Source organism: Grammomys surdaster, unplaced genomic scaffold (assembly GCF_004785775.1).
Source record: "Grammomys surdaster isolate TR1022 unplaced genomic scaffold, NIH_TR_1.0 146, whole genome shotgun sequence".
NCBI classification, from domain to species: domain Eukaryota; kingdom Metazoa; phylum Chordata; class Mammalia; order Rodentia; family Muridae; genus Grammomys; species Grammomys surdaster.
This window is the reverse complement of record NW_021604604.1, coordinates 7,312,324-7,331,022: the sequence shown is the minus strand read 5'-3', so window position 1 is coordinate 7,331,022 and position 18,699 is coordinate 7,312,324. Positions and strand designations below refer to the sequence as shown.

General features: G+C 38.4%; 1 protein-coding gene across 7 annotated transcripts in view; it reads left to right on the top strand.

The window, feature by feature from the left end:
* Positions 1-18,699, top strand: part of Cacnb2 (calcium voltage-gated channel auxiliary subunit beta 2) — a 359,301-nt gene that overhangs the window by 235,469 nt on the left and 105,133 nt on the right. For all 7 annotated transcript variants that reach the window (XM_028764828.1, XM_028764829.1, XM_028764825.1 and 4 more), the window contains one exon: positions 14,394-14,513. In XM_028764828.1, the coding sequence (XP_028620661.1) occupies positions 14,394-14,513 (120 nt within the window). The remainder of the gene's footprint in view (positions 1-14,393; positions 14,514-18,699) is intronic.

The following is an 18,699-nucleotide window of genomic DNA, read 5'->3' as shown; positions in this document are numbered from 1 at the left end:
GTGGGCATTTCAAGGTTCTAGGCTAATATCCAATAATCAGTGAGTGAATACCATGTGTGTTCTTTTGTGATTGGCTTACCTCACTCAGGATGATAATTTCTAGTTCCATCCATTTACCTAGGAACCTCTCGAATTCATTGTTTTTAATAGCTGAGTAATACTCCATTGTGTAAATATACCACATTTTTTTAATCCATTCCTCAGTTGAAGGACATCTGGGTTCTTTCCAGCTCCTGGCTATTATAAATAAGGCTGCTATGAACATAGTTGAGCATATGTCCTTGTTATATGTTTGAGCATCTTCTGGGTATATGCCTAGGAGTGGTATAGCTGGATCCTCGGGTAATGCTATGTCCAATTTTCTGAGGAACCGCCAGACTGATTTCCAAAGTGGTTGCACCATCTTGCAGTCCCACCAACAATGGAGGAGTGTTCCTCTTTCTCCACACCCTCGCCAGCATCTACTATCACCTGAGTTTTTAATCTTAGCCATTCTGACTGGTGTGAGATGGAATCTCAGGGTTGTTTTGATTTGCATTTCCCTGACGACTAAGGATGCTGAACATTTCTTTAGATGCTTCTCGGCCATTCGAGTTTCTTCCGTTGAAAATTCTTTGTTAAGCTCTATACCCCATTTTTTAATAGGGTAATTTGGTTGTCTGGAGTCTAATTTCTTGAGTTCTTTGTATATATTGGATATTAGCCCTCTATCAGATGAAGGATTGGTAAAGATCTTTTCCCAATTTGTTGGTTGTCGTTTTGTCCTATTGACAGTGTCCTTTGCCTTACAGAAACTTTGCAATTTTATGAAGTCCCATTTGTCAATTCTCGATCTTAGAGCATATGCCATTGGAGTTCTGTTCAGGAACTTTTCCCCTGTGCCCAAGTATTCGAGGCTTTTCCCCACCTTCTCTTCTATTAGTTTCAGTGTATCTGGTTTTATGTGGAGGTCCTTTATCCACTTAGATTTGAGCTTTGTACAAGGGGATAAGAATGGATCAATTTTCATTCTTCTACATGTTGTCCTCCAGTTGAACCAGCACCATTTGTTGAAAATGCTGTCCTTTTTCCACTGGACAGTTTTAGCTCCTTTGTCAAAGATCAAGTGACCATAAGTGTGTGGGTTCATTTCTGGGTCTTCAATTCTATTCCATTGATCTTCCTGCCTGTCTCTGTACCAATACCAGGTAGTTTTTATCACTATTGCTCTGTAGTACAGCTTGAGGTCAGGGATGGTGATTCCTCCCGAAGTTCTTTTATTGTTGAGAATAGTTTTCGCTATCCTGGGTTTTTTGTTATTCCATATGAATTTGAGAATTTCCTTTTCTAACTCTGTGAAGAATTGAGTTGGGATTTTAATGGGGATTGCATTGAATCTGTAGATTGCTTTTGGCAAGATGGCCATTTTTATTATATTAGTATAACAAAGACAGACACTACCTCAGAATAAAAGGGTGGAAAACAATTTTTCAAGCCAATGGTCCCAAGAAACAAGCTGGAGTAGCCATTCTAATATCAAATAAAATCGACTTTCATCCAAAATTAATCAAAAAAGATAAGGAAGGACACTTCATACTCATCAAAGGAAAAATCTACCAAGGTGAACTCTCAATTCTGAACATCTATGCTCCAAATGCAAGGGCACCTACATACATAAAAGAAACTTTACTAAAGCTCAAAACACACATTACACCTCACACAATAATAGTGGGGGATTTCAACACCCCACTGTCAGCAATGGACAGATCATGGAAACAGAAACTAAACATAGACACTTTGAAATTAACAGAAGTTATGAACCGAATGGACTTAACAGACATCTATAGAACATTTCATCCTAAAACAAAAGAATATACCTTTTTCTCAGCACCTCATGGTACCTTCTCCAAAATAGACCATATAATTGGTCACAAAACAAGCCTCTACAGATACAAAAAGATTGAAATAATCCCTTGCATCTTATCAGATCACCACGGACTAAGACTGGTCTTTAATAATGACAAAACCAATGGAAAACCCACGTGCACATGGAAACTGAACAACTCTCTACTCAATGATGACTTGGTCAAGGAAGAAATAAAGAAAGAAATAAAAGACTTTTTAGAATTCAATGAAAATGAGGACACATCATACCAAAACTTGTGGGACTCCATGAAGGCAGTGCTAAGAGGAAAGCTCATAGCTCTAAGTGCCTACAAAAAGAAACTGGAAAGAGCACACACTAACAAGTTGACTGCACAACTAAAAGCTCTAGAACAAAAAGAAGCAAATACACCCAGGAGGAGTAGAAGGCAGGAAATAATCAAACTCAGGGCTGAAATCAACCAAATAGAAACAGAAAGAACAATACAAAATATCAATAAAACCAGGAGTTGGTTCTTTGAGAAAATCAACAAGATAGATAAACCCTTAGCCAGATTAACCAGAGGGCACAGAGACAGTATCCAAATTAATAAAATCAGAACTGAAAAGGGAGACATAACAACAGAAACTGAAGAAATTCAAAAAATCATCAGTTCCTACTACAAAGGCCTATACTCAACAAAACTGGAAAACCTGGATGAAATGGACAATTTCCTAGACAGATACCAGGTACCAAAGTTAAACCAGGAGCAGATAAACCATCTAAATAGTCCCATAACCCCTCAGGAAATAGCAGCAGTCATCAAAAGCCTCCCCACTAAAAAAAGCCCAGGACCAGATGGTTTTAGTGCTGAATTCTATCAGACCTTCAAGGAAGACCTAATACCAATTCTCTTCAAACTATTCCACAAAATAGAGACAGAAGGAACACTACCCAATTCGTTCTATGAAGCTACAATTACACTCATACCCAAACCCCACAAGGACCCGACAAAGAAAGAGAACTTCAGACCAATCTCCCTTATGAACATTGATGCAAAAATACTCAATAAAATTCTAGCAAACCGAATCCAAGACCACATCAAAACAATCATCCATCATGATCAAGTAGGTTTTATCCCAGGAATGCAGGGTTGATAACATTTTTATTTTTAAAAATGTAACCTTATTTATTTTTTTACTGTCATTTCAGTATTTTTACGTATGTAAAATGTGGCTACACTTACATGTCGACATTTTGTAGATGTTTTCTATAGATGTCCTCATAACTATTTGCTTTATATAATCCTTTCCAGTCTTAGTCATTGTTTCTAAGGTTTCCTAATAATCTAAGTAAACAATAACATAAGACTGTTGTGCTGGGGCTCAAAAGTATAATTATACTGATCCATGTCAGGAGTCAAATAAATTGAATTACCTAAAATTGTTCCAGGCAAGCTGTTGGTAAGTACATGATATTAGCATTATTGTATCCTGTCTTCATTGTGAATTGATACTTTCTTTAAAAAGAGTATCACTTACTAGGAAAAGTAACTTTTTGTTTAAGTTAGCAAGATGGCAGACTTTCCAACAGCCTGGGGCTGTTGATTACTTTGGTGAATTCCGTATTCAAATCATTTGCCCATTTATGTCTCTTCATCTCTTACTGGTTTGCTCATCAAGCAATATGCCTCGAGTAGATGCCAAGAAAATGTTAGGGTGTACTCTTTAGGACTGCAGCCATATGGTGGCTGTGTCTTAGGGAAAGCTCACCTTAGATGGAAAAAAGTCAAGATTTGTGTGTTTGATGGAATTGTAGCTAAAGAGAACATCTTATGTGATGTCTTCATATGACCATTATTACCTAATAGACAGTCCATTAAAATATTTTAGAATTTTGTATTTGTCCAGTGAAGCGCGTTCATAGAACCTAGGAATTTGATTCAGTGGAAGAACACATAACACATACCTTAGATGCTGTGTGCTTAAGAATGAGGGTTCATTCCAAAATAATTATATGGAGATATATAGTGTGTAAATACATATGTAAATGTATATGTAAATATATGAATATATATTACACATTCAAAATTACTTGAAGAACAATTTCCTCCTTGTAAGGGCTTGATGTTTTTATTCTTTTTTATTAGCATTTACTAATTAACAAAATAATGGCTTATGACATTTTCATGCATGTGCATGGATCCTATTCAAGATTCTGATGTCCCCTTTTCTCCCTCCCATGGCTGATCCTACTCTTTCTAAGTAGTACTCACCTTGCTGTCAAGCCTTTCCGTTTAGGTTGTTATGTATTGTTGTTGTTTTGAGACAAGGCCCAGGCCACAAATCATTTTCCTCCTGCCTCAACCTTTCACGAATACCACCCTCAGATCTGTCTTGAGCTTTTCAGGAACTCTGTTTTGTTAGATGTTAAATGGGTAGGCACACTTTCTGCTGTGACTTTCAGGTCCATCTCTGAAGAAATAGAAGAGATGGAGCCTTGGGATGGCAGGAAATGTTCTGCAGTGTGATATTTACAGTGTGTTTTGAGCCGTCTATAAGAAAATCTTCTAGCACATTCTCCCTAGCCACTCAAGTTCAGTGTGTGCATCTGACAAAGGGGAAACTTAGCCTTAGGGGCTGTTGACATGAGTTGCCTTTGGGTGTGCTATGAGTCGCCAGCAATTTTAGGGTTGGAACCTTACATTCCTAAACTTAGAAAGTGGAGTTATGTGAAAAGAAGACATACACACAAGTATTCTTTAGTCATTTTGTCAAAATATGAAATGTCTGAAGGTTTGGGAACAGGACGAGATAAAAATTTTAAGTTTAATAACTTCTTTCTGATTTGGAATGACTTCCTTGTTATGTAACATGATTAGGCTATCAACTGACCAGGGGTCGACCTTTGTAGTAAGTTAATGGACTTAATATTTACTAAGTCTTATGATAAAGCAAGAGAGATAAATGGAAGCTGGAATATTTGCTTCAGTCTTTTACTTTTATACATATTTATCATAGGCAACTTTGTATTAGTGATTGGTTATTAAGAAAAAACCACAGGCATGTTTAGTAATGCCTAGAAAGATCTGGGAATGTTAAGACCCTCTAAAGAAAATTTAAAATGTGAAGGAGAATAATTCTCTCTCACTCTCGCACTCTCTCACTCTCTCAGTCTCTCTCTCTCTCTCTCACTCTCTCGCTCTCTGTCTCTCTCTCTCTCTCCCTCTCCCTCTCTGTCTTCCTCTTTTCATTCATTCAATAGATATTTATAGAGCACGCCTCCCACATTTCAAGACACTTCTGATATATGAGCAACTGAAATAGAAGGAAAACAAAAATCTTGTAGTGTTAGACACCAAACAATTAATACAGTAGGTAAATTATCTATAAAAATATAGAAGCAGTGTTTCTATAAGTAAGGCAAGGCAAATGAGATGGAATCATTGTTAGGCAGGGGCAGGTCACAGTTTTATAACTGAGATGCTTGCAGACACAGCATTAAAATGTTTGAGCAAACAAATTGAAAAGGAGTGAATGATGTTCATGTGTAGAAGAATACAAGAAGAAGGTTCCTGGTGTCTGCATTATGAGCTTGAAAAGTTGGAACTGAATAATGTGTTTATGAGAGGAGGTGGGTCCTAGGAAGAGTAGGCATGTAGAGGCTGGATGGAGGAAGAGATTCTAGAAAGTAAGACTTAGGAGGTACAGGTAATAGGTAAGAAATAAATACATATCTAGTGGTTTCTTGAAAGTCAGGCTGGAAAAGTTAACAGCCAGGGTGTGATCATCTGTACTAAAGCTCCCAAGGTAGAGAAAAATGTGTCCAAGAAGAGACAGTGGAATTTCATTGCTGGTAATCTGAATGAGTAGTGGTAATGAAGTAAGGGCATATGCAGGGTTAAGAGAGAAGTGGAACAGTGAAATTGGATTCCATATGCTCATCATTTTCTAGACTAATTATTCTGCAAAGGAGAATAAAATAGACAGGAGCTGGCAGAGCGAATGCAGTCAAAGGAAAATGACATCATGTGTGAAGAGTTGTAATAACAATAACACCCATGTGCCTTCGTTACTTTTCTCATTGCCGTGAACAAGGACCTGAGAGGAAATAATGGGAGAAAGGACTTATTTCAGCTCTGGTTTGAGGGGTACGACTCATCAGGCCAGAGGAGGAGTGGTGGCTTGGGACTCTGCCCATGGAGGTGGGAGTTTGCAATTCTATTTGTTGGACCAGAAAGGAAGGGGAGGGGGTGCAGTATGCTGGCAATCAGCTTACCTTATCCTTTTTCTTTTATAATTTCATCAAAACCGTGATGATAGTGGTCACCAAAGTCAGGGTCCATCTTACCCATAAATTAATCATCTCTGAAGTACCTTCATTGACATACCAGAGGTTACATCTCTGAATTTGAAGCTCACCATTAAAATTTATAATTCCTTCAGCTTCAGGGCTTACATGTATCAGCGCTTCTTGCTGCACCAAAAGATTACTCGGACGATCTTGAATTCTTGCCCATTCAAGGCAGGCTGGCTACCACTGAGGTTTCTGAAGGTCAGCTTGACAAAGTTACATTCATTTCCAGAGAAGAAGCATTTAATAGCAGGTTTCTTGACTTCCATTGTTCTTCCATTCCACCCTCTATATTTTATCGTGGATAGGTGATGAAACAACGTGTCACACTTTTGAGATACTCTGAGGCAAATTTCAGAGTCACAGCAGCCAAATCCGCAAAATAGCACTGTATGAATAAATGTGAAATTATCTGTTTTATTGGATCCTCATTGTACATTCGTCATGCCTTTGGCAAGGTGAAATTTATCAAACAATGAAGATTGTGAGTGCAGCTCACACACACACACATGTACTAAACTTAAGGAAGATGAAATTACTAACTTGGAAGCCATTGTGGTGCTTCATGAGTGCAAGGAATTTCAGTACCTGTGACTGTCAAACAGAAAGACTCTGCTTTTGAATAGTAGAAACATCAGTTGTGTACAAAGGTTTGTCCTGCCTTTCTTTTTTTACATGGCCTCTGAAGGGACTTGAACTCATTTTGCTAAAAGTTCGTTCCCAACTCAATTGTGAGCCGTGTAACCTCAGGTCATTTAACTTCTCTATGCCTCTATTTTCTCCTCAGTAAAAATAAAGCTGACTAGAGACCAAATTGGGTGAGACTTGTTAGTTTAGTGTCTGGTGCGATATAAACATTCATAAATCAAGAGTCTCTCTCAATCACAGAGAAACTTAATCTTCCTATTAACATAAGCCAGGACAATCTAAAACATACTACTTAGCTTTTTAGAATTGATGATGTATTTAAAAGGAAAAAAACCCAAGACCTTTGCTAAGGTCTTGGAAGGAATGATGTTTCTAATAATGAGGGTCATACTGATAGCAACATAAGTGTCACCCCTCAAATTAAGAGAAGGATGTAAGTTCAACATGACAAGAACATATAAGTAGGAGTCTCAACACAGTCCATGTATTTTTTAATATGAATCTACATGAACCAGAGGATAAGAGTATTAATAAATCTTACAGAATATATAACATGTCAGCTACACAGACTTCTTTGCAACTGTGGTGATTGATCTTGGTTGTCAACTTTGACCCAGCTGGAAAGAGGAGACATCAAATGAGGAGTTCCCTTTCATCATATTCTCACCAATGTCTGTGAGGTATTTTCTTGATGCCTAATTGGTGTTTGAGGGCCCAGTCTAGAGTAGACAGAACCTTTCCTACATCCCCTTCTCTATATAGGTTACTATAGACAGCCCCTTCCCTACATAGATCACTATAGAAAACCACTTCCCTACATAAGTCACTATAGACAGACCCTTCTCTACATAGTAACTGTAGACAGCCCTTTCCCTACAAAGTGAGGCTGGACTATTTAAATCAGTAAGGTACCTGAATGTGAGACTGGGAGCAAGCCTGTAAGCAAACTTCTTCTGTGGTTTCTACCTCAGTTTCTGCTCATGTTCCCCTGCCCTTATCTTCCTCAGGGATGGGCTGTGACCCAGACATGTGATCTGAGAGGGACCCTTTCTTTTTCCACATTGTTTGTGATCAGTGTTCTATCACAACAGAATGCAATCTGATAGAGCAGTGAAGACTCCAAATATGTCTTGTCATCAGTCTGAGCCTACTCTGTTCCTTCTGTCTTTTCTCTCAGCATATCCCAGTTGGAATTAGTTTCTTTTATCACTTGAATTTTGGCTTATTGTCATCTAAAATTGTCATCACCTTACCTATACACTATACACTTTGATTCTCTCATCTTAGCCTTTTAAAAAATTGTTCTCCCATGGCAGGTATTTTTCTACTAACCTTTTCTTTAAAAAACATCAACCTTCTTCACAATTCTATCAAGTATAATAATGACAGCAAGACACTTGAGTCTGTTCCACAGCTACATTTGGTTGGGAGTACAGCAGTTTCAAAGAAGTGTATGCTCAGTAAATGTAGGTGGGGGTTTTGTGGGATCCTTAATTTTATATATATATATATATATATATATATATATATATATATATATATATTTGTGTGTATATATATATATATGTGTATATATATATATATATAAAATATCTGAGCTCTTCATCAGTGTGTACTATAGTTCTATAATATTTATTTATATTCTATATAATTCTATAAAATTATATATAATATTTATATTCTATATATTTTCTATAGTTTATAATATTTATAATATTATAGTTCTATAATATTTATAAATTTTCATATTCTCTTAATAAAATTGAAACTAACATATTGACTTTTTTACATAATCATAAAAGTATCACATGGGGATGCCCTTGCAAAAGTCCCTTACTGACATTTCAGGTACTGCTTTTTGACACTGACCTAAATAACAGCCAATTATATTTGAGATTCTCATTATATGAATGTAAATATCAATTATATGACATCTGCAATTAAAGTATACAGTAGGTAAGAAAATATGCTTCATCTCAATACTTTACTGTCATTCTGAATCTTTAGTGTCAAGAGCTGTCATTACTGGTAAGTAGCTAGAGTTGTATCTGTGAAGGAATTTGTGAATCAAGAAACTACCAGTAACAACACAAAAAGAAATAAACAAAAAACTATATCACTCTTGGAAACCAAAACCAAACTTTTAAACTACAGATAGTGACAATATGAGGAGTGACTGGATTATCTTCCCTAGCAGCAAGCTACAGCTAAGCAGCAAGTACAAGCAAAGCTTCTCCATTGGTTCTTGTCCATTTCCCTTGTAATCAGTAAGGTGCTAAGATGGCACACCTGTGCCAGGTTTGGTTCAAGCAGGGAAACAATTTGAATCAAATTTGGTATTGAGTCGGTATAGTCCATGAAGGAGGTTTGCAGTCTCCAGTTCGGAATCTAAGTGCCTCTAGAAACCATAGAAGTTACGCTGATTTTGCTCAAGAGTGTTGCTTAGGTTTCATAGGAAGAGTCCTACAGAAGTTTATGGTACCACTTGGGATTCAGGACACTACTTCTCAGGCAGGCTTAGAGCTCTTATGTTGACTTTAAAGAAGAAAGCACAAAAATGCTCAAGAACCATGATATAGGGGATAGTTAGGATTGTGAAGCAGAGAACAGCTTCACAAAAGCAAATTTCACACAAACAAAAAACACTCAAGGAAAGGATAATGTTTTGTTTATACACATAGGTGACATAAAAGCAGAAAGAGAAACTGAAGGACAGATGAAACCATAAGTTGATCTGAGTTAATGAAGTTTTTCTGTAAGCATTAACACAGAATTATTTAAGATTTCTGAAGAGAAATATAAATGCTCATGGAATGTCCTACTGTGTAGACATCAGGCTCAACTTGCATTCTTGAATGGTACAATCAGCAGTGTGAGCATGAAGATGTAGAAGAGGAATATGCCTAGCTAAATGTGTAGTGTGTCTGCAAGGACAAAAGCTACAAGCAGCCAACTCATCAAGGAGACGTTTTTATAATGAACCTGTTCGATAGTTATGGAAATGAATGCCAGATGTTCTCATCTCAAGACTACTCCAGGCACGATGACCCAGAAAACCCATATGGTACGAAAGGCAAAAGCTTAATTGGATAGATCGCTTTTCTCTGCATAATTCCCTGCTCCCAGAAGGAAGAAGGCTAAGTGCGATGCTTCTGTTAGTAGTGTGTCTTTAAAAAGAAATACAGCAACTTTGGACACTAAACCTTGTAGTATTTAACAGTGACTACCTTGGGATGGGGGAATTCAAGGACATGGCCACGTTTCTCTTTCCACAATGAGCCCATATGTCTTCTATAGCAACTATTTTGTGAGTTTATACTCTTAGATAGACAGTGGCTCCTAAGAAGAGCAGCTCATGGTCTCATTTTAGAAAGTAGAGTTAATGAATGGCTGCAAATATTCAGAAGATCATGGACAAACATTGGTGAAGTGATATCTAAAGACTGCTGAATTCTTTTGTTCTGTTTCATTTTGTTTTGTTTTGTTTTGTTTTGTCTTTCAAGACATGGTTTCCCTGTGTAGTCCTGGATGCCCTGGAACTCACATTGTAGACCAGGCTATCCTTGAACACACAGAGATCCACTTGCCTCTGCCTCCCAACAGCTGGGAGGCTGCTAATCTATTTAGACCTGAAAACACCATCAAAATGATTATTCTGTGTAGAAGTTAAACCTGGTCACTAGCAATGGACTTTTTCAATTTTACTTCTTTTAAAAGAGAAGGAAGAAACCAATATTGTGTGTCCTGTGAATACTCTCTACCTGACAGGATGAGATTCTTAATGACAGAAACTCTGTTTCAATTTTGAATTATTTATTTATTTAATATTTATAGGTGTTTTATCTGCATGTCTGTCTGTCAGTCTGTCTGTCTGTCTGTCTGTCTGTCTGTGTTCCATGAGCGTGCCTGGTGCCCAAGGATGCCAAAGAAGGTAGTAGATCCCCTGGGACTCAATTTCCAGATGGTTGTGAACAGGCATACGGTGCTAGGAATTGACCTGGAATTCTCTAGAAGAAAAGTCAGTACTCTTAAGCACTGAGCCATCTCATCAACTCTATGTAATAATAATAATAATAATAATAATAATAAATCCTTTTTATAGAGTGATAAATCATATTAGCTTTTATTATTAATGCATGAATAATTTCATGCATATATACTATCAATTTTTATCAACTCTCATACACACCCCTGTGCCCTCATCAGTTCCCTCTCACCCATTGATGCAATTCTTCCAGCAAAGCTCCCACACCCACATACTTTCATTTCTGCCTGACCTCTGTGAGTGTATGTGTGTGTGTGTGTGTGTGTGTGTGTGTGTGTGTGTGTGTTGTACTGAGTTTAGTTAAAGTTGCTACCCTGAGCATGAGTCTGGAGTTATTTACTGGAATGTAGGCAACATACCAATTGCTAAACACTAAAGAAAATGTCATATCCCTCCCCTGGTGACCATTACCATCTCCTAACTCTTGAATGTATGTAGCCTCACAAAGTCCTCTTGAACGCACTAGGAAATGGTGATGGATCTAGTCTTGCATAGTTCTCAAAACTACAGTGAATTCACTTGCCATTGGCTGTGATTAATGGAGAAACTCAAAACTGATGAGTGTATAGAAATTAAGCAACTTTGAAGTCCTGAGTCTGAACTGGGGAATCTGGAAGCATCTGGATCAACCCTTCTAAGACCCAGGAACATTGGAGAAGAGGGAGCAGAAAAAAATGTAAGAGTTGAAGGATAAAGAAGTTTGTAGTGAGACTGGTGTTCTAGACAGACATGGCCATTGCACTAATAGGAGGCTTTTTATCTGTACTGGGAGGTGAACTGAACCTTTAGCACTTTAAATGCTCAAACTGGTGTCAATCAGGACCAAGCCCCACCCCCCATGGGTCTAACTGAACTTGATTGTTTCTCAGTTTGCTACTACAGATGTGAGAAGCTTTAGAACTTCAGAAACCACCTCTGTGTTGGAAGATTCATTTGTCCATTTTATATTTTGCTTGAACCAAAAATAATTGCAAAAAATTTCTAAGCCCCTGATGCAGTACATTAACTTCATTACACTGTAAATAGACCATTAATTTATGTCACTATACTGGGTTGGAATGCAATCAGTTTCTATTATTATGTAGTTCCTGTTTTACATATTTTCTAGCTTTTGGCTTCTGGGAATCAGTAATAGCTGAGTGTCCAAAGGAAGGGAAGGAGATAAAGAGGTCTTTATTATAATATTTTAATTAATTAATTAGTTTATTTATTTTGAGGTAACCCCTCAATATTTAACTCAGTCTGGTAAAACATGATCCTCCTGCCTCTGCCTCCTGAGATTATGTCACTTTAGAGATGCATGTCACTTTGGCCAGCTAAAATTTAGATGAGACTGGACAAAGTAATACTGTACTATACTCAGACAGATGCCGTCTGTTTTCAAATTTTGTTTACTTTATAAAACTTGGTGATATGCATTTCTTCATAAGGAAACATTAAACATATAACCCCATTCACCCATATATCTCCTTTGTAAGCCCCAGCCCCCTTATCTACAGGAAGAATTTGGACTCAATTATTGTATTCTATGAACGTTAACCTGCTAATAAATCAGCAAAGCTTTGAAATGTCTTTATATACATTGCTATGACAATTCACATACCTATTTTGGTTATGGTTTCTTACTGAGAGAAGCAGGCCAGAGTCATTTTGAGCTCCATTAAATTCATTGCTTTATAAAACTATGATCTCTTTATGTCCTAGTTAAATGACCACATCTCTCTGTCTTGCATCTTGTTTGTACAGATTAATTCCAGATAGGACGAATAGGCACTTTTCAATCTGTACTGTGCAATATTATTTGTGATGGTTGTTATGATTATATGAGTTATTATTTATGGCATAGCATACCCTGCTTTTGGCAGGGAATGGGAAATGATTTCTCAATGAAAAGACAGGAAGTTTTGTCTTTGAGAGATGGCTTCATCTAGAACAGAAAGCTGACAGGCACACCATGTGCCTGTTACTATAGAAGCAGAGAGACCCTCCCAGCTGTTTACATTTTGGATGGAAAATGGCAGTTTGACGTAAACCAACAGTGTGATGCTAGCATCTGCAAAGAAGCTTCATGTGGAGCATGCCCAGTACAGGGAGTGCACCCTCCCTCCCCCATCACCCCCTCCTGATCTCTAAAGATAAGGCTTGAACTTTACACTTGGAAATATCAGGGCATAATCTGGGGGATTGTTTGGTTGCTTACTTTTGTTTTTCTAAAAGGTTCTCTTGAAATTAATTTCCTTTAACAAGCCAAGTGCAGGGAAGAGAGTATTTAGAGTAATATAATGCATTGAGTTTAAAGAAGTTGAAGACAGTCTCTGCACTTGGACCTGTCTTTATTTAGAAAGCAATAGAAATTATTAGTTTCGGTCTGTGGTGTGTGTGTGTGTGTGTGTGTGTGTGTGTGTGTGTATTCCCTCTTGAGATGGGAAAATAAGAAGATTCTCCTCAGACAGAAGTCTACTGGGGCTGGGAGTGAGAGCCCCAGAGGGAGAAGGGGACTGAGAAGAGGGGCTTCTTAGAGCATGGATAGCAAAGGTGCTAGGATTCTCCAGGGCTCAGCGCGCTCTGAGGATCTGTGCCCTGGGCTGCAGCTGCGGAAGATAAAGGCGCTATCCGGCTCATGAAGGCCACCTGGATCAGGCTTCTGAAAAGAGCCAAGGGAGGAAGGCTGAAGAATTCCGACATCTGTGTAAGCGAGAGGGCTTTTTGTTCAGGGGGAGACAGTGTTTTCTTCGCTTTTCCGTTGTTGCAGTAAGTGCCTGCGGAGAGGGTGGTTTGATTGAGTTAAAACGCTCATGATTGCATGAGAGGGAGCTAGGGAGATTCCTGACATTTTTCTGAGCTCCTTTTCCTGCGCTGTAATTTATTACCAGAGGAAATCTCTCAAGCAGGTGTTGTCCGTAGCCAGCTCTCACTAAATATCTGTGTACAGGTATTTTTAAAATATGTTCCTGAGAGAGGGAGGGGAGCAGGCTTGAGTGTCTTATCATGTTGTTTGAGAAGGTAGCAGGTGAAGAATGAGGTAGAGAAACATCCTTAAGATGATAATGGGAATTGTATCTCGGCAGCAAGAGTCCAGAGGGTCCAAGTTTGTAACTCTCCCTTGGTCGCATTTTGTTGGTCTCTCTGGGTGTAAATACTTGTTTCAGCCCTCAGGGTGGTGTTGGAGTTATCCTTGAAATGTATCAATGCCCTTCAGCTCTGCACTGCACCACAGAGTTGGTTTAATGATAAAAGAACTGGGAGAGGCTTCCAGAAAGGGTACTTTCTGGTAAATGGACCTGGGGAAAGAAGGGTGTCTTGGTACACACAGCTTACCGTAGCAAAGAATGTGCAGGGCAAAGAGTGGTTTTTCTAGGTGGGTTGCTGCCAAATGGATTATTTTCTCCTCTTTTCAGGAATTTACAGCATATTCCAGGAAGCACACTGTCACATCACTGAAGCTTTTCCAGTGCACCCATCACACACTTGGATCTAGTTTATAATATACATTCTCCTCTGCAGGGTTCGGCAGACTCCTACACCAGCCGCCCATCCGATTCAGATGTGTCTTTGGAAGAGGACCGGGAGGCAGTGCGTAGAGAAGCTGAGCGGCAGGCCCAGGCACAGTTGGAAAAAGCAAAGGTAAAAAAAAACCCACATCTTTTGGGGAGGAAGGGCAAGATGCCCCTGAGGAGACTGCCTGTGGATGTATCCCCTGAATCTCATTCCTGATCCTCTGGAATACTCCATCAGCTGGCTTAACACAGGCATAATTAGGGGAAATGTGATATCAATCATAATCTTTAATGTTGTTTTCTAATCTAAGCAACTGGTTTCCGTGGTGGGAGGTTAATGCACACACAAACAAAAGGATCTCCAAATACACAAAGAGGAAAAACTGCATGTAATACCAAAATATTTTACTTCATCTTGCCAGTGAATCATCTCTGTTTACAAAACAACATCGATGCTAATGTTTATTTGCCCCAGTCTAAAACATCTATTCTCATAAAATTTACCTCATAGGTGGCTTACAATGCTCTCCTTCTATGTTAATTTATGCTACTTATGCAAACAAAAGCAACAAAGGAATTCCTTGATTACGCTGACCTCCCCCAGGAAAGTTTTCCTCTTTGTTCTATGATGGAGTGTGTACTCACAGAGGAGCAAATGCAAACCAGGTCTAAAGTCTGCAAGGGAACTGATCCCAGGCTGGATTTTCCTCAGGCTCTGATATGGTGACAGAGCTCATTATCATTGTGCTTGGAGTTTTATTATCTTCTGCAGACATTTGAATAATAGCTCACTTGAAACCTTAGATTGTTGTCCATGTTGAAGGTGTCTTAGTTTGTAACTTCTGAATGAACATATTTCAAAATGGTTATTGGTTACCTTAAAAAAAAAATCACTACTATGTAAAAGAGTAAGTAGGACATTGATCTTGCTAGGAAAAATCAGGGCATTATCACAAGGTTTCTGCCTGCTGCCTCATCTCCAGGAGGAGTAAAATCACTGTGTGTTGCTATGGGAATGGCGGCTTGAATGCATGGACAGACCTTGTGTAATATTCATGGCCTCTAGAACAGCTGCTGTAGTGGTTACCAAGCTACTGCTGGGAGACCTTGACTTCTAAAAAACAGCGCTTCTGCATTAACAGCTGGCAGGAAACCGGTCTCTGGGTCTCATAGCCTTAATTGCTAGACAGACCTTAAGAGCATTGGTGGAGCGGGCTCTCTTTTCTGGCAGTGAAAACTGAAAAGCAAAATATAACCCAGTTGCCATTAGCTTACCTGTTCCCTGCTGCAAATTAGCCATTGGAAGACACTGTGAAGCCGAGGTTAAATAACTGCAAATAAATGAATGCTTGGTAACGTTAATGTGCCACAAGGGTACACTGTCATAGATATGTTTTGTAATTCAGAACCCAATTTCACATTCTATCTTTTGCACCTGAACTTAAAGAAAAGTCAAGGAAAAATTAGCAGTGTTTATTTCAAAAATAAAATTGTTAGGCTTGCAGCTAATTTATACTCACCAAATTTAAACTGTTATTCATAGTCAGCCTTTTTCCCCCCTGCAACCCAATATGTTATAGATCTGGCCATCAAAAATCTTTAATTATCCATCTAGGGTATTTATGTCTGTGATCGTCCCCTGCTAAGTCAGAGACTCACTGCCTTAGCTACAGAAAAGTCTGAGTCCTTCACCCTAGTGTGCATCAAAGTGTGGCTTAAGTCAGATTCATGTTTCTTGTCTCACTGCCCAAAGAGATTCTAGATGAAACAATATTAAATATGGAAGGGCAAGAAAGACAATTTAAAGCAGAGGCAAAAAACTTTTTCCTATGTTTAACCAAAATAATTTATTTATATCTACTTGTCTGTCAAAGTGGGTCAATAGCTTAGAACTCTATTGTTCCAATGGCTAAATCTGGGGTGAATATTTGAATTTGTTCTGATGAAAAATGGAAGCAGTGAGATTTAAGCATTTATTTCAGCTCATGTCTGGGTAGGTACTGTCTTTTAATTATCATCTTCTTGAAAATAGGATGCAAAAGAAGAATTAGAGCTGTCTACCTCTTTTATTTTTTAATCATCCCTCACATAGAACGATGTTAGCACTTGGTGTTTTTACTTGGCCGGCAGATGACATTAATTCATATGGATGATGCATGGACTAGACTTCACTTCAGCTTTTGGAGCCTGGTCCTATGTAAAGAGGAACGATGTTATCCACCAACTGCTTTAATGGTACCTACATGAAATAAAGGAGTTGATAAATACTGAGACTAGAATCACTGCCTTCTGAAGTTAAATGACCTACGAAAGGTTATGTAACTAGGCAGTGAGACAGCCACTAGGACTCAGAATTTTCCATACCACTTTGTTTTGACCTCTCTGGAATAGGATGTATTAAGTGGGCAGAGGGCAGATTGGTTTTTGAGGCAAGTTAGTGTCAGTGGATGACTTTGGTTTTTACCTTGATGTTTCTGGGTCCCAGACGCATTTTGACTTGTCCAGTTCTGACATACCTTTGCGTACACTGTCTTGCTAAAGTTCATATGGTTGACATAGCTTTAAAAACAAGTAATAAAAATTTAATTAGTTCTCACACTAATCCCTTCTTTATGAAGTTACATACTGAAATCTAATCTCTCATTTAAAGTTAGCATGGCATATACTATAGACCAAATAAGTTTTTCCTGGATGAATCAGAGGGGAATGAATTCTCGTGAAACTGTAACAAGGGTGATCTTGTAGTTAGGTACTGTGGTGATTTCTGGTTCTGTTTATTGGAGGCTAACACTAGAACTCACTTTGGGCAATGGCTCAAATTTGTTGGAAACTGAATCTACAGGGCAAACATTGGAAGGCAGACCTAATAGATGGTGTTTAAGTTATTAAGACTCTACCCTTGAGAATGTATAAATGTTGCTTCTAAGTAAGTTTCCTATCTTAGGAGTGGGTTTCTTATCAAATAGAGGTTGGCCTCTTTGCTTTCTTGCCTTCTCTTTGTTCCTCTGCTATGGGTTGTTATTCTTTCTGTTGCTGATATCACATAGCCTGACAAAAGCAACTTAAGGGAGAAAGGGCTTAGAAACCAATGGTGCACCGTCATCGTGGGGAAACCAAGAAGCAGAAGCTTGAAGCATCTGGTCACATCACATCCCAATCCAGAACAAAGAGTGGTGGATCACATGCTAATGTCCAGCTCTCTTTCTACATTTTAGGTAGTCCAAGATCCCAACCAGGGAATGGTGACACCCACCATGGGCAGGTTTGCCCACTATAATTACTGTAATCCAGACAAACCCCACAAATACACTCAGAGACCCATCTCCTAGTCATTCTAGTCATTCTAGATTTTGTCAAGCTAACAACAGTAAGCATCACAGTCCTCAACTGTGATGGCAAGAAGCCTGATTTCTCATTTTTTGATCTCAAGAAGTATAAGAAATAAATGTATAATCAGTTTTTAATAAACTAATTAAGAGACATGTGAATAAATGCCTATGATACCAGACATGATAGTTCCTGCCTGTAACTCTAGCACTTGGGAGGATAAGAGTTCAAACCCTATTTGCATAACATTTTGGAGAGTCTCTCCAAAGAATAAGATAAGTGAACAACTGAATGGATTTGAAGTGTATTTAGAGTTGTACTATCCTGACTGTTGTCAGTTTTAGGACATTTTTATTTGCTTTCTAAGGAATCCCGAGTACATTAGGTTATTCATCATCCCCTGCATCCACTACCCTAGAAAGCCATCAATCAACTTTCTCTCTGGGTATCACTTCTAGATGTTTAATATATTCCCATGGAATCAGGCTGTAGCTAGTCCTTTGTGACTGCCTGCATTCTCTTACATAATGTTCTTATTGCTCATGCAATGGGGCATCTACCATTACTACATTTTTTGATGTCAAAGAATACACATGTACAACTGTATTTCACATTTGACAAATGTATCAATTAGGAGGTATTTGAATTACTTACACTTTTCAGCATTGTGAATAATCCTGCTGTGAACATTTATGTAGAAGTTTTTTTCCACGAGTGAGACATATTTGAATTAGTTATGTGTTGTCTTAGTTTGTCTTGTTGTCAACTTGATATACCTGGGAAGAAGAAACCTCAATCACCTCCCTCAGATTGGCCTGTGGGTACCTATAGGGAATTTCTTTGGGGATTGCTGATTGATGTGAATCCTTAAGCAGGTGATCCTGTGCTGTATATGAAGGCTGCTGACTGCAAACCTGTGAGCAAACAGGGAAATGGCAGTCCTTTGTAGTCTCTGTATCAAGGTACAGCCTTGACTTTAACCTATA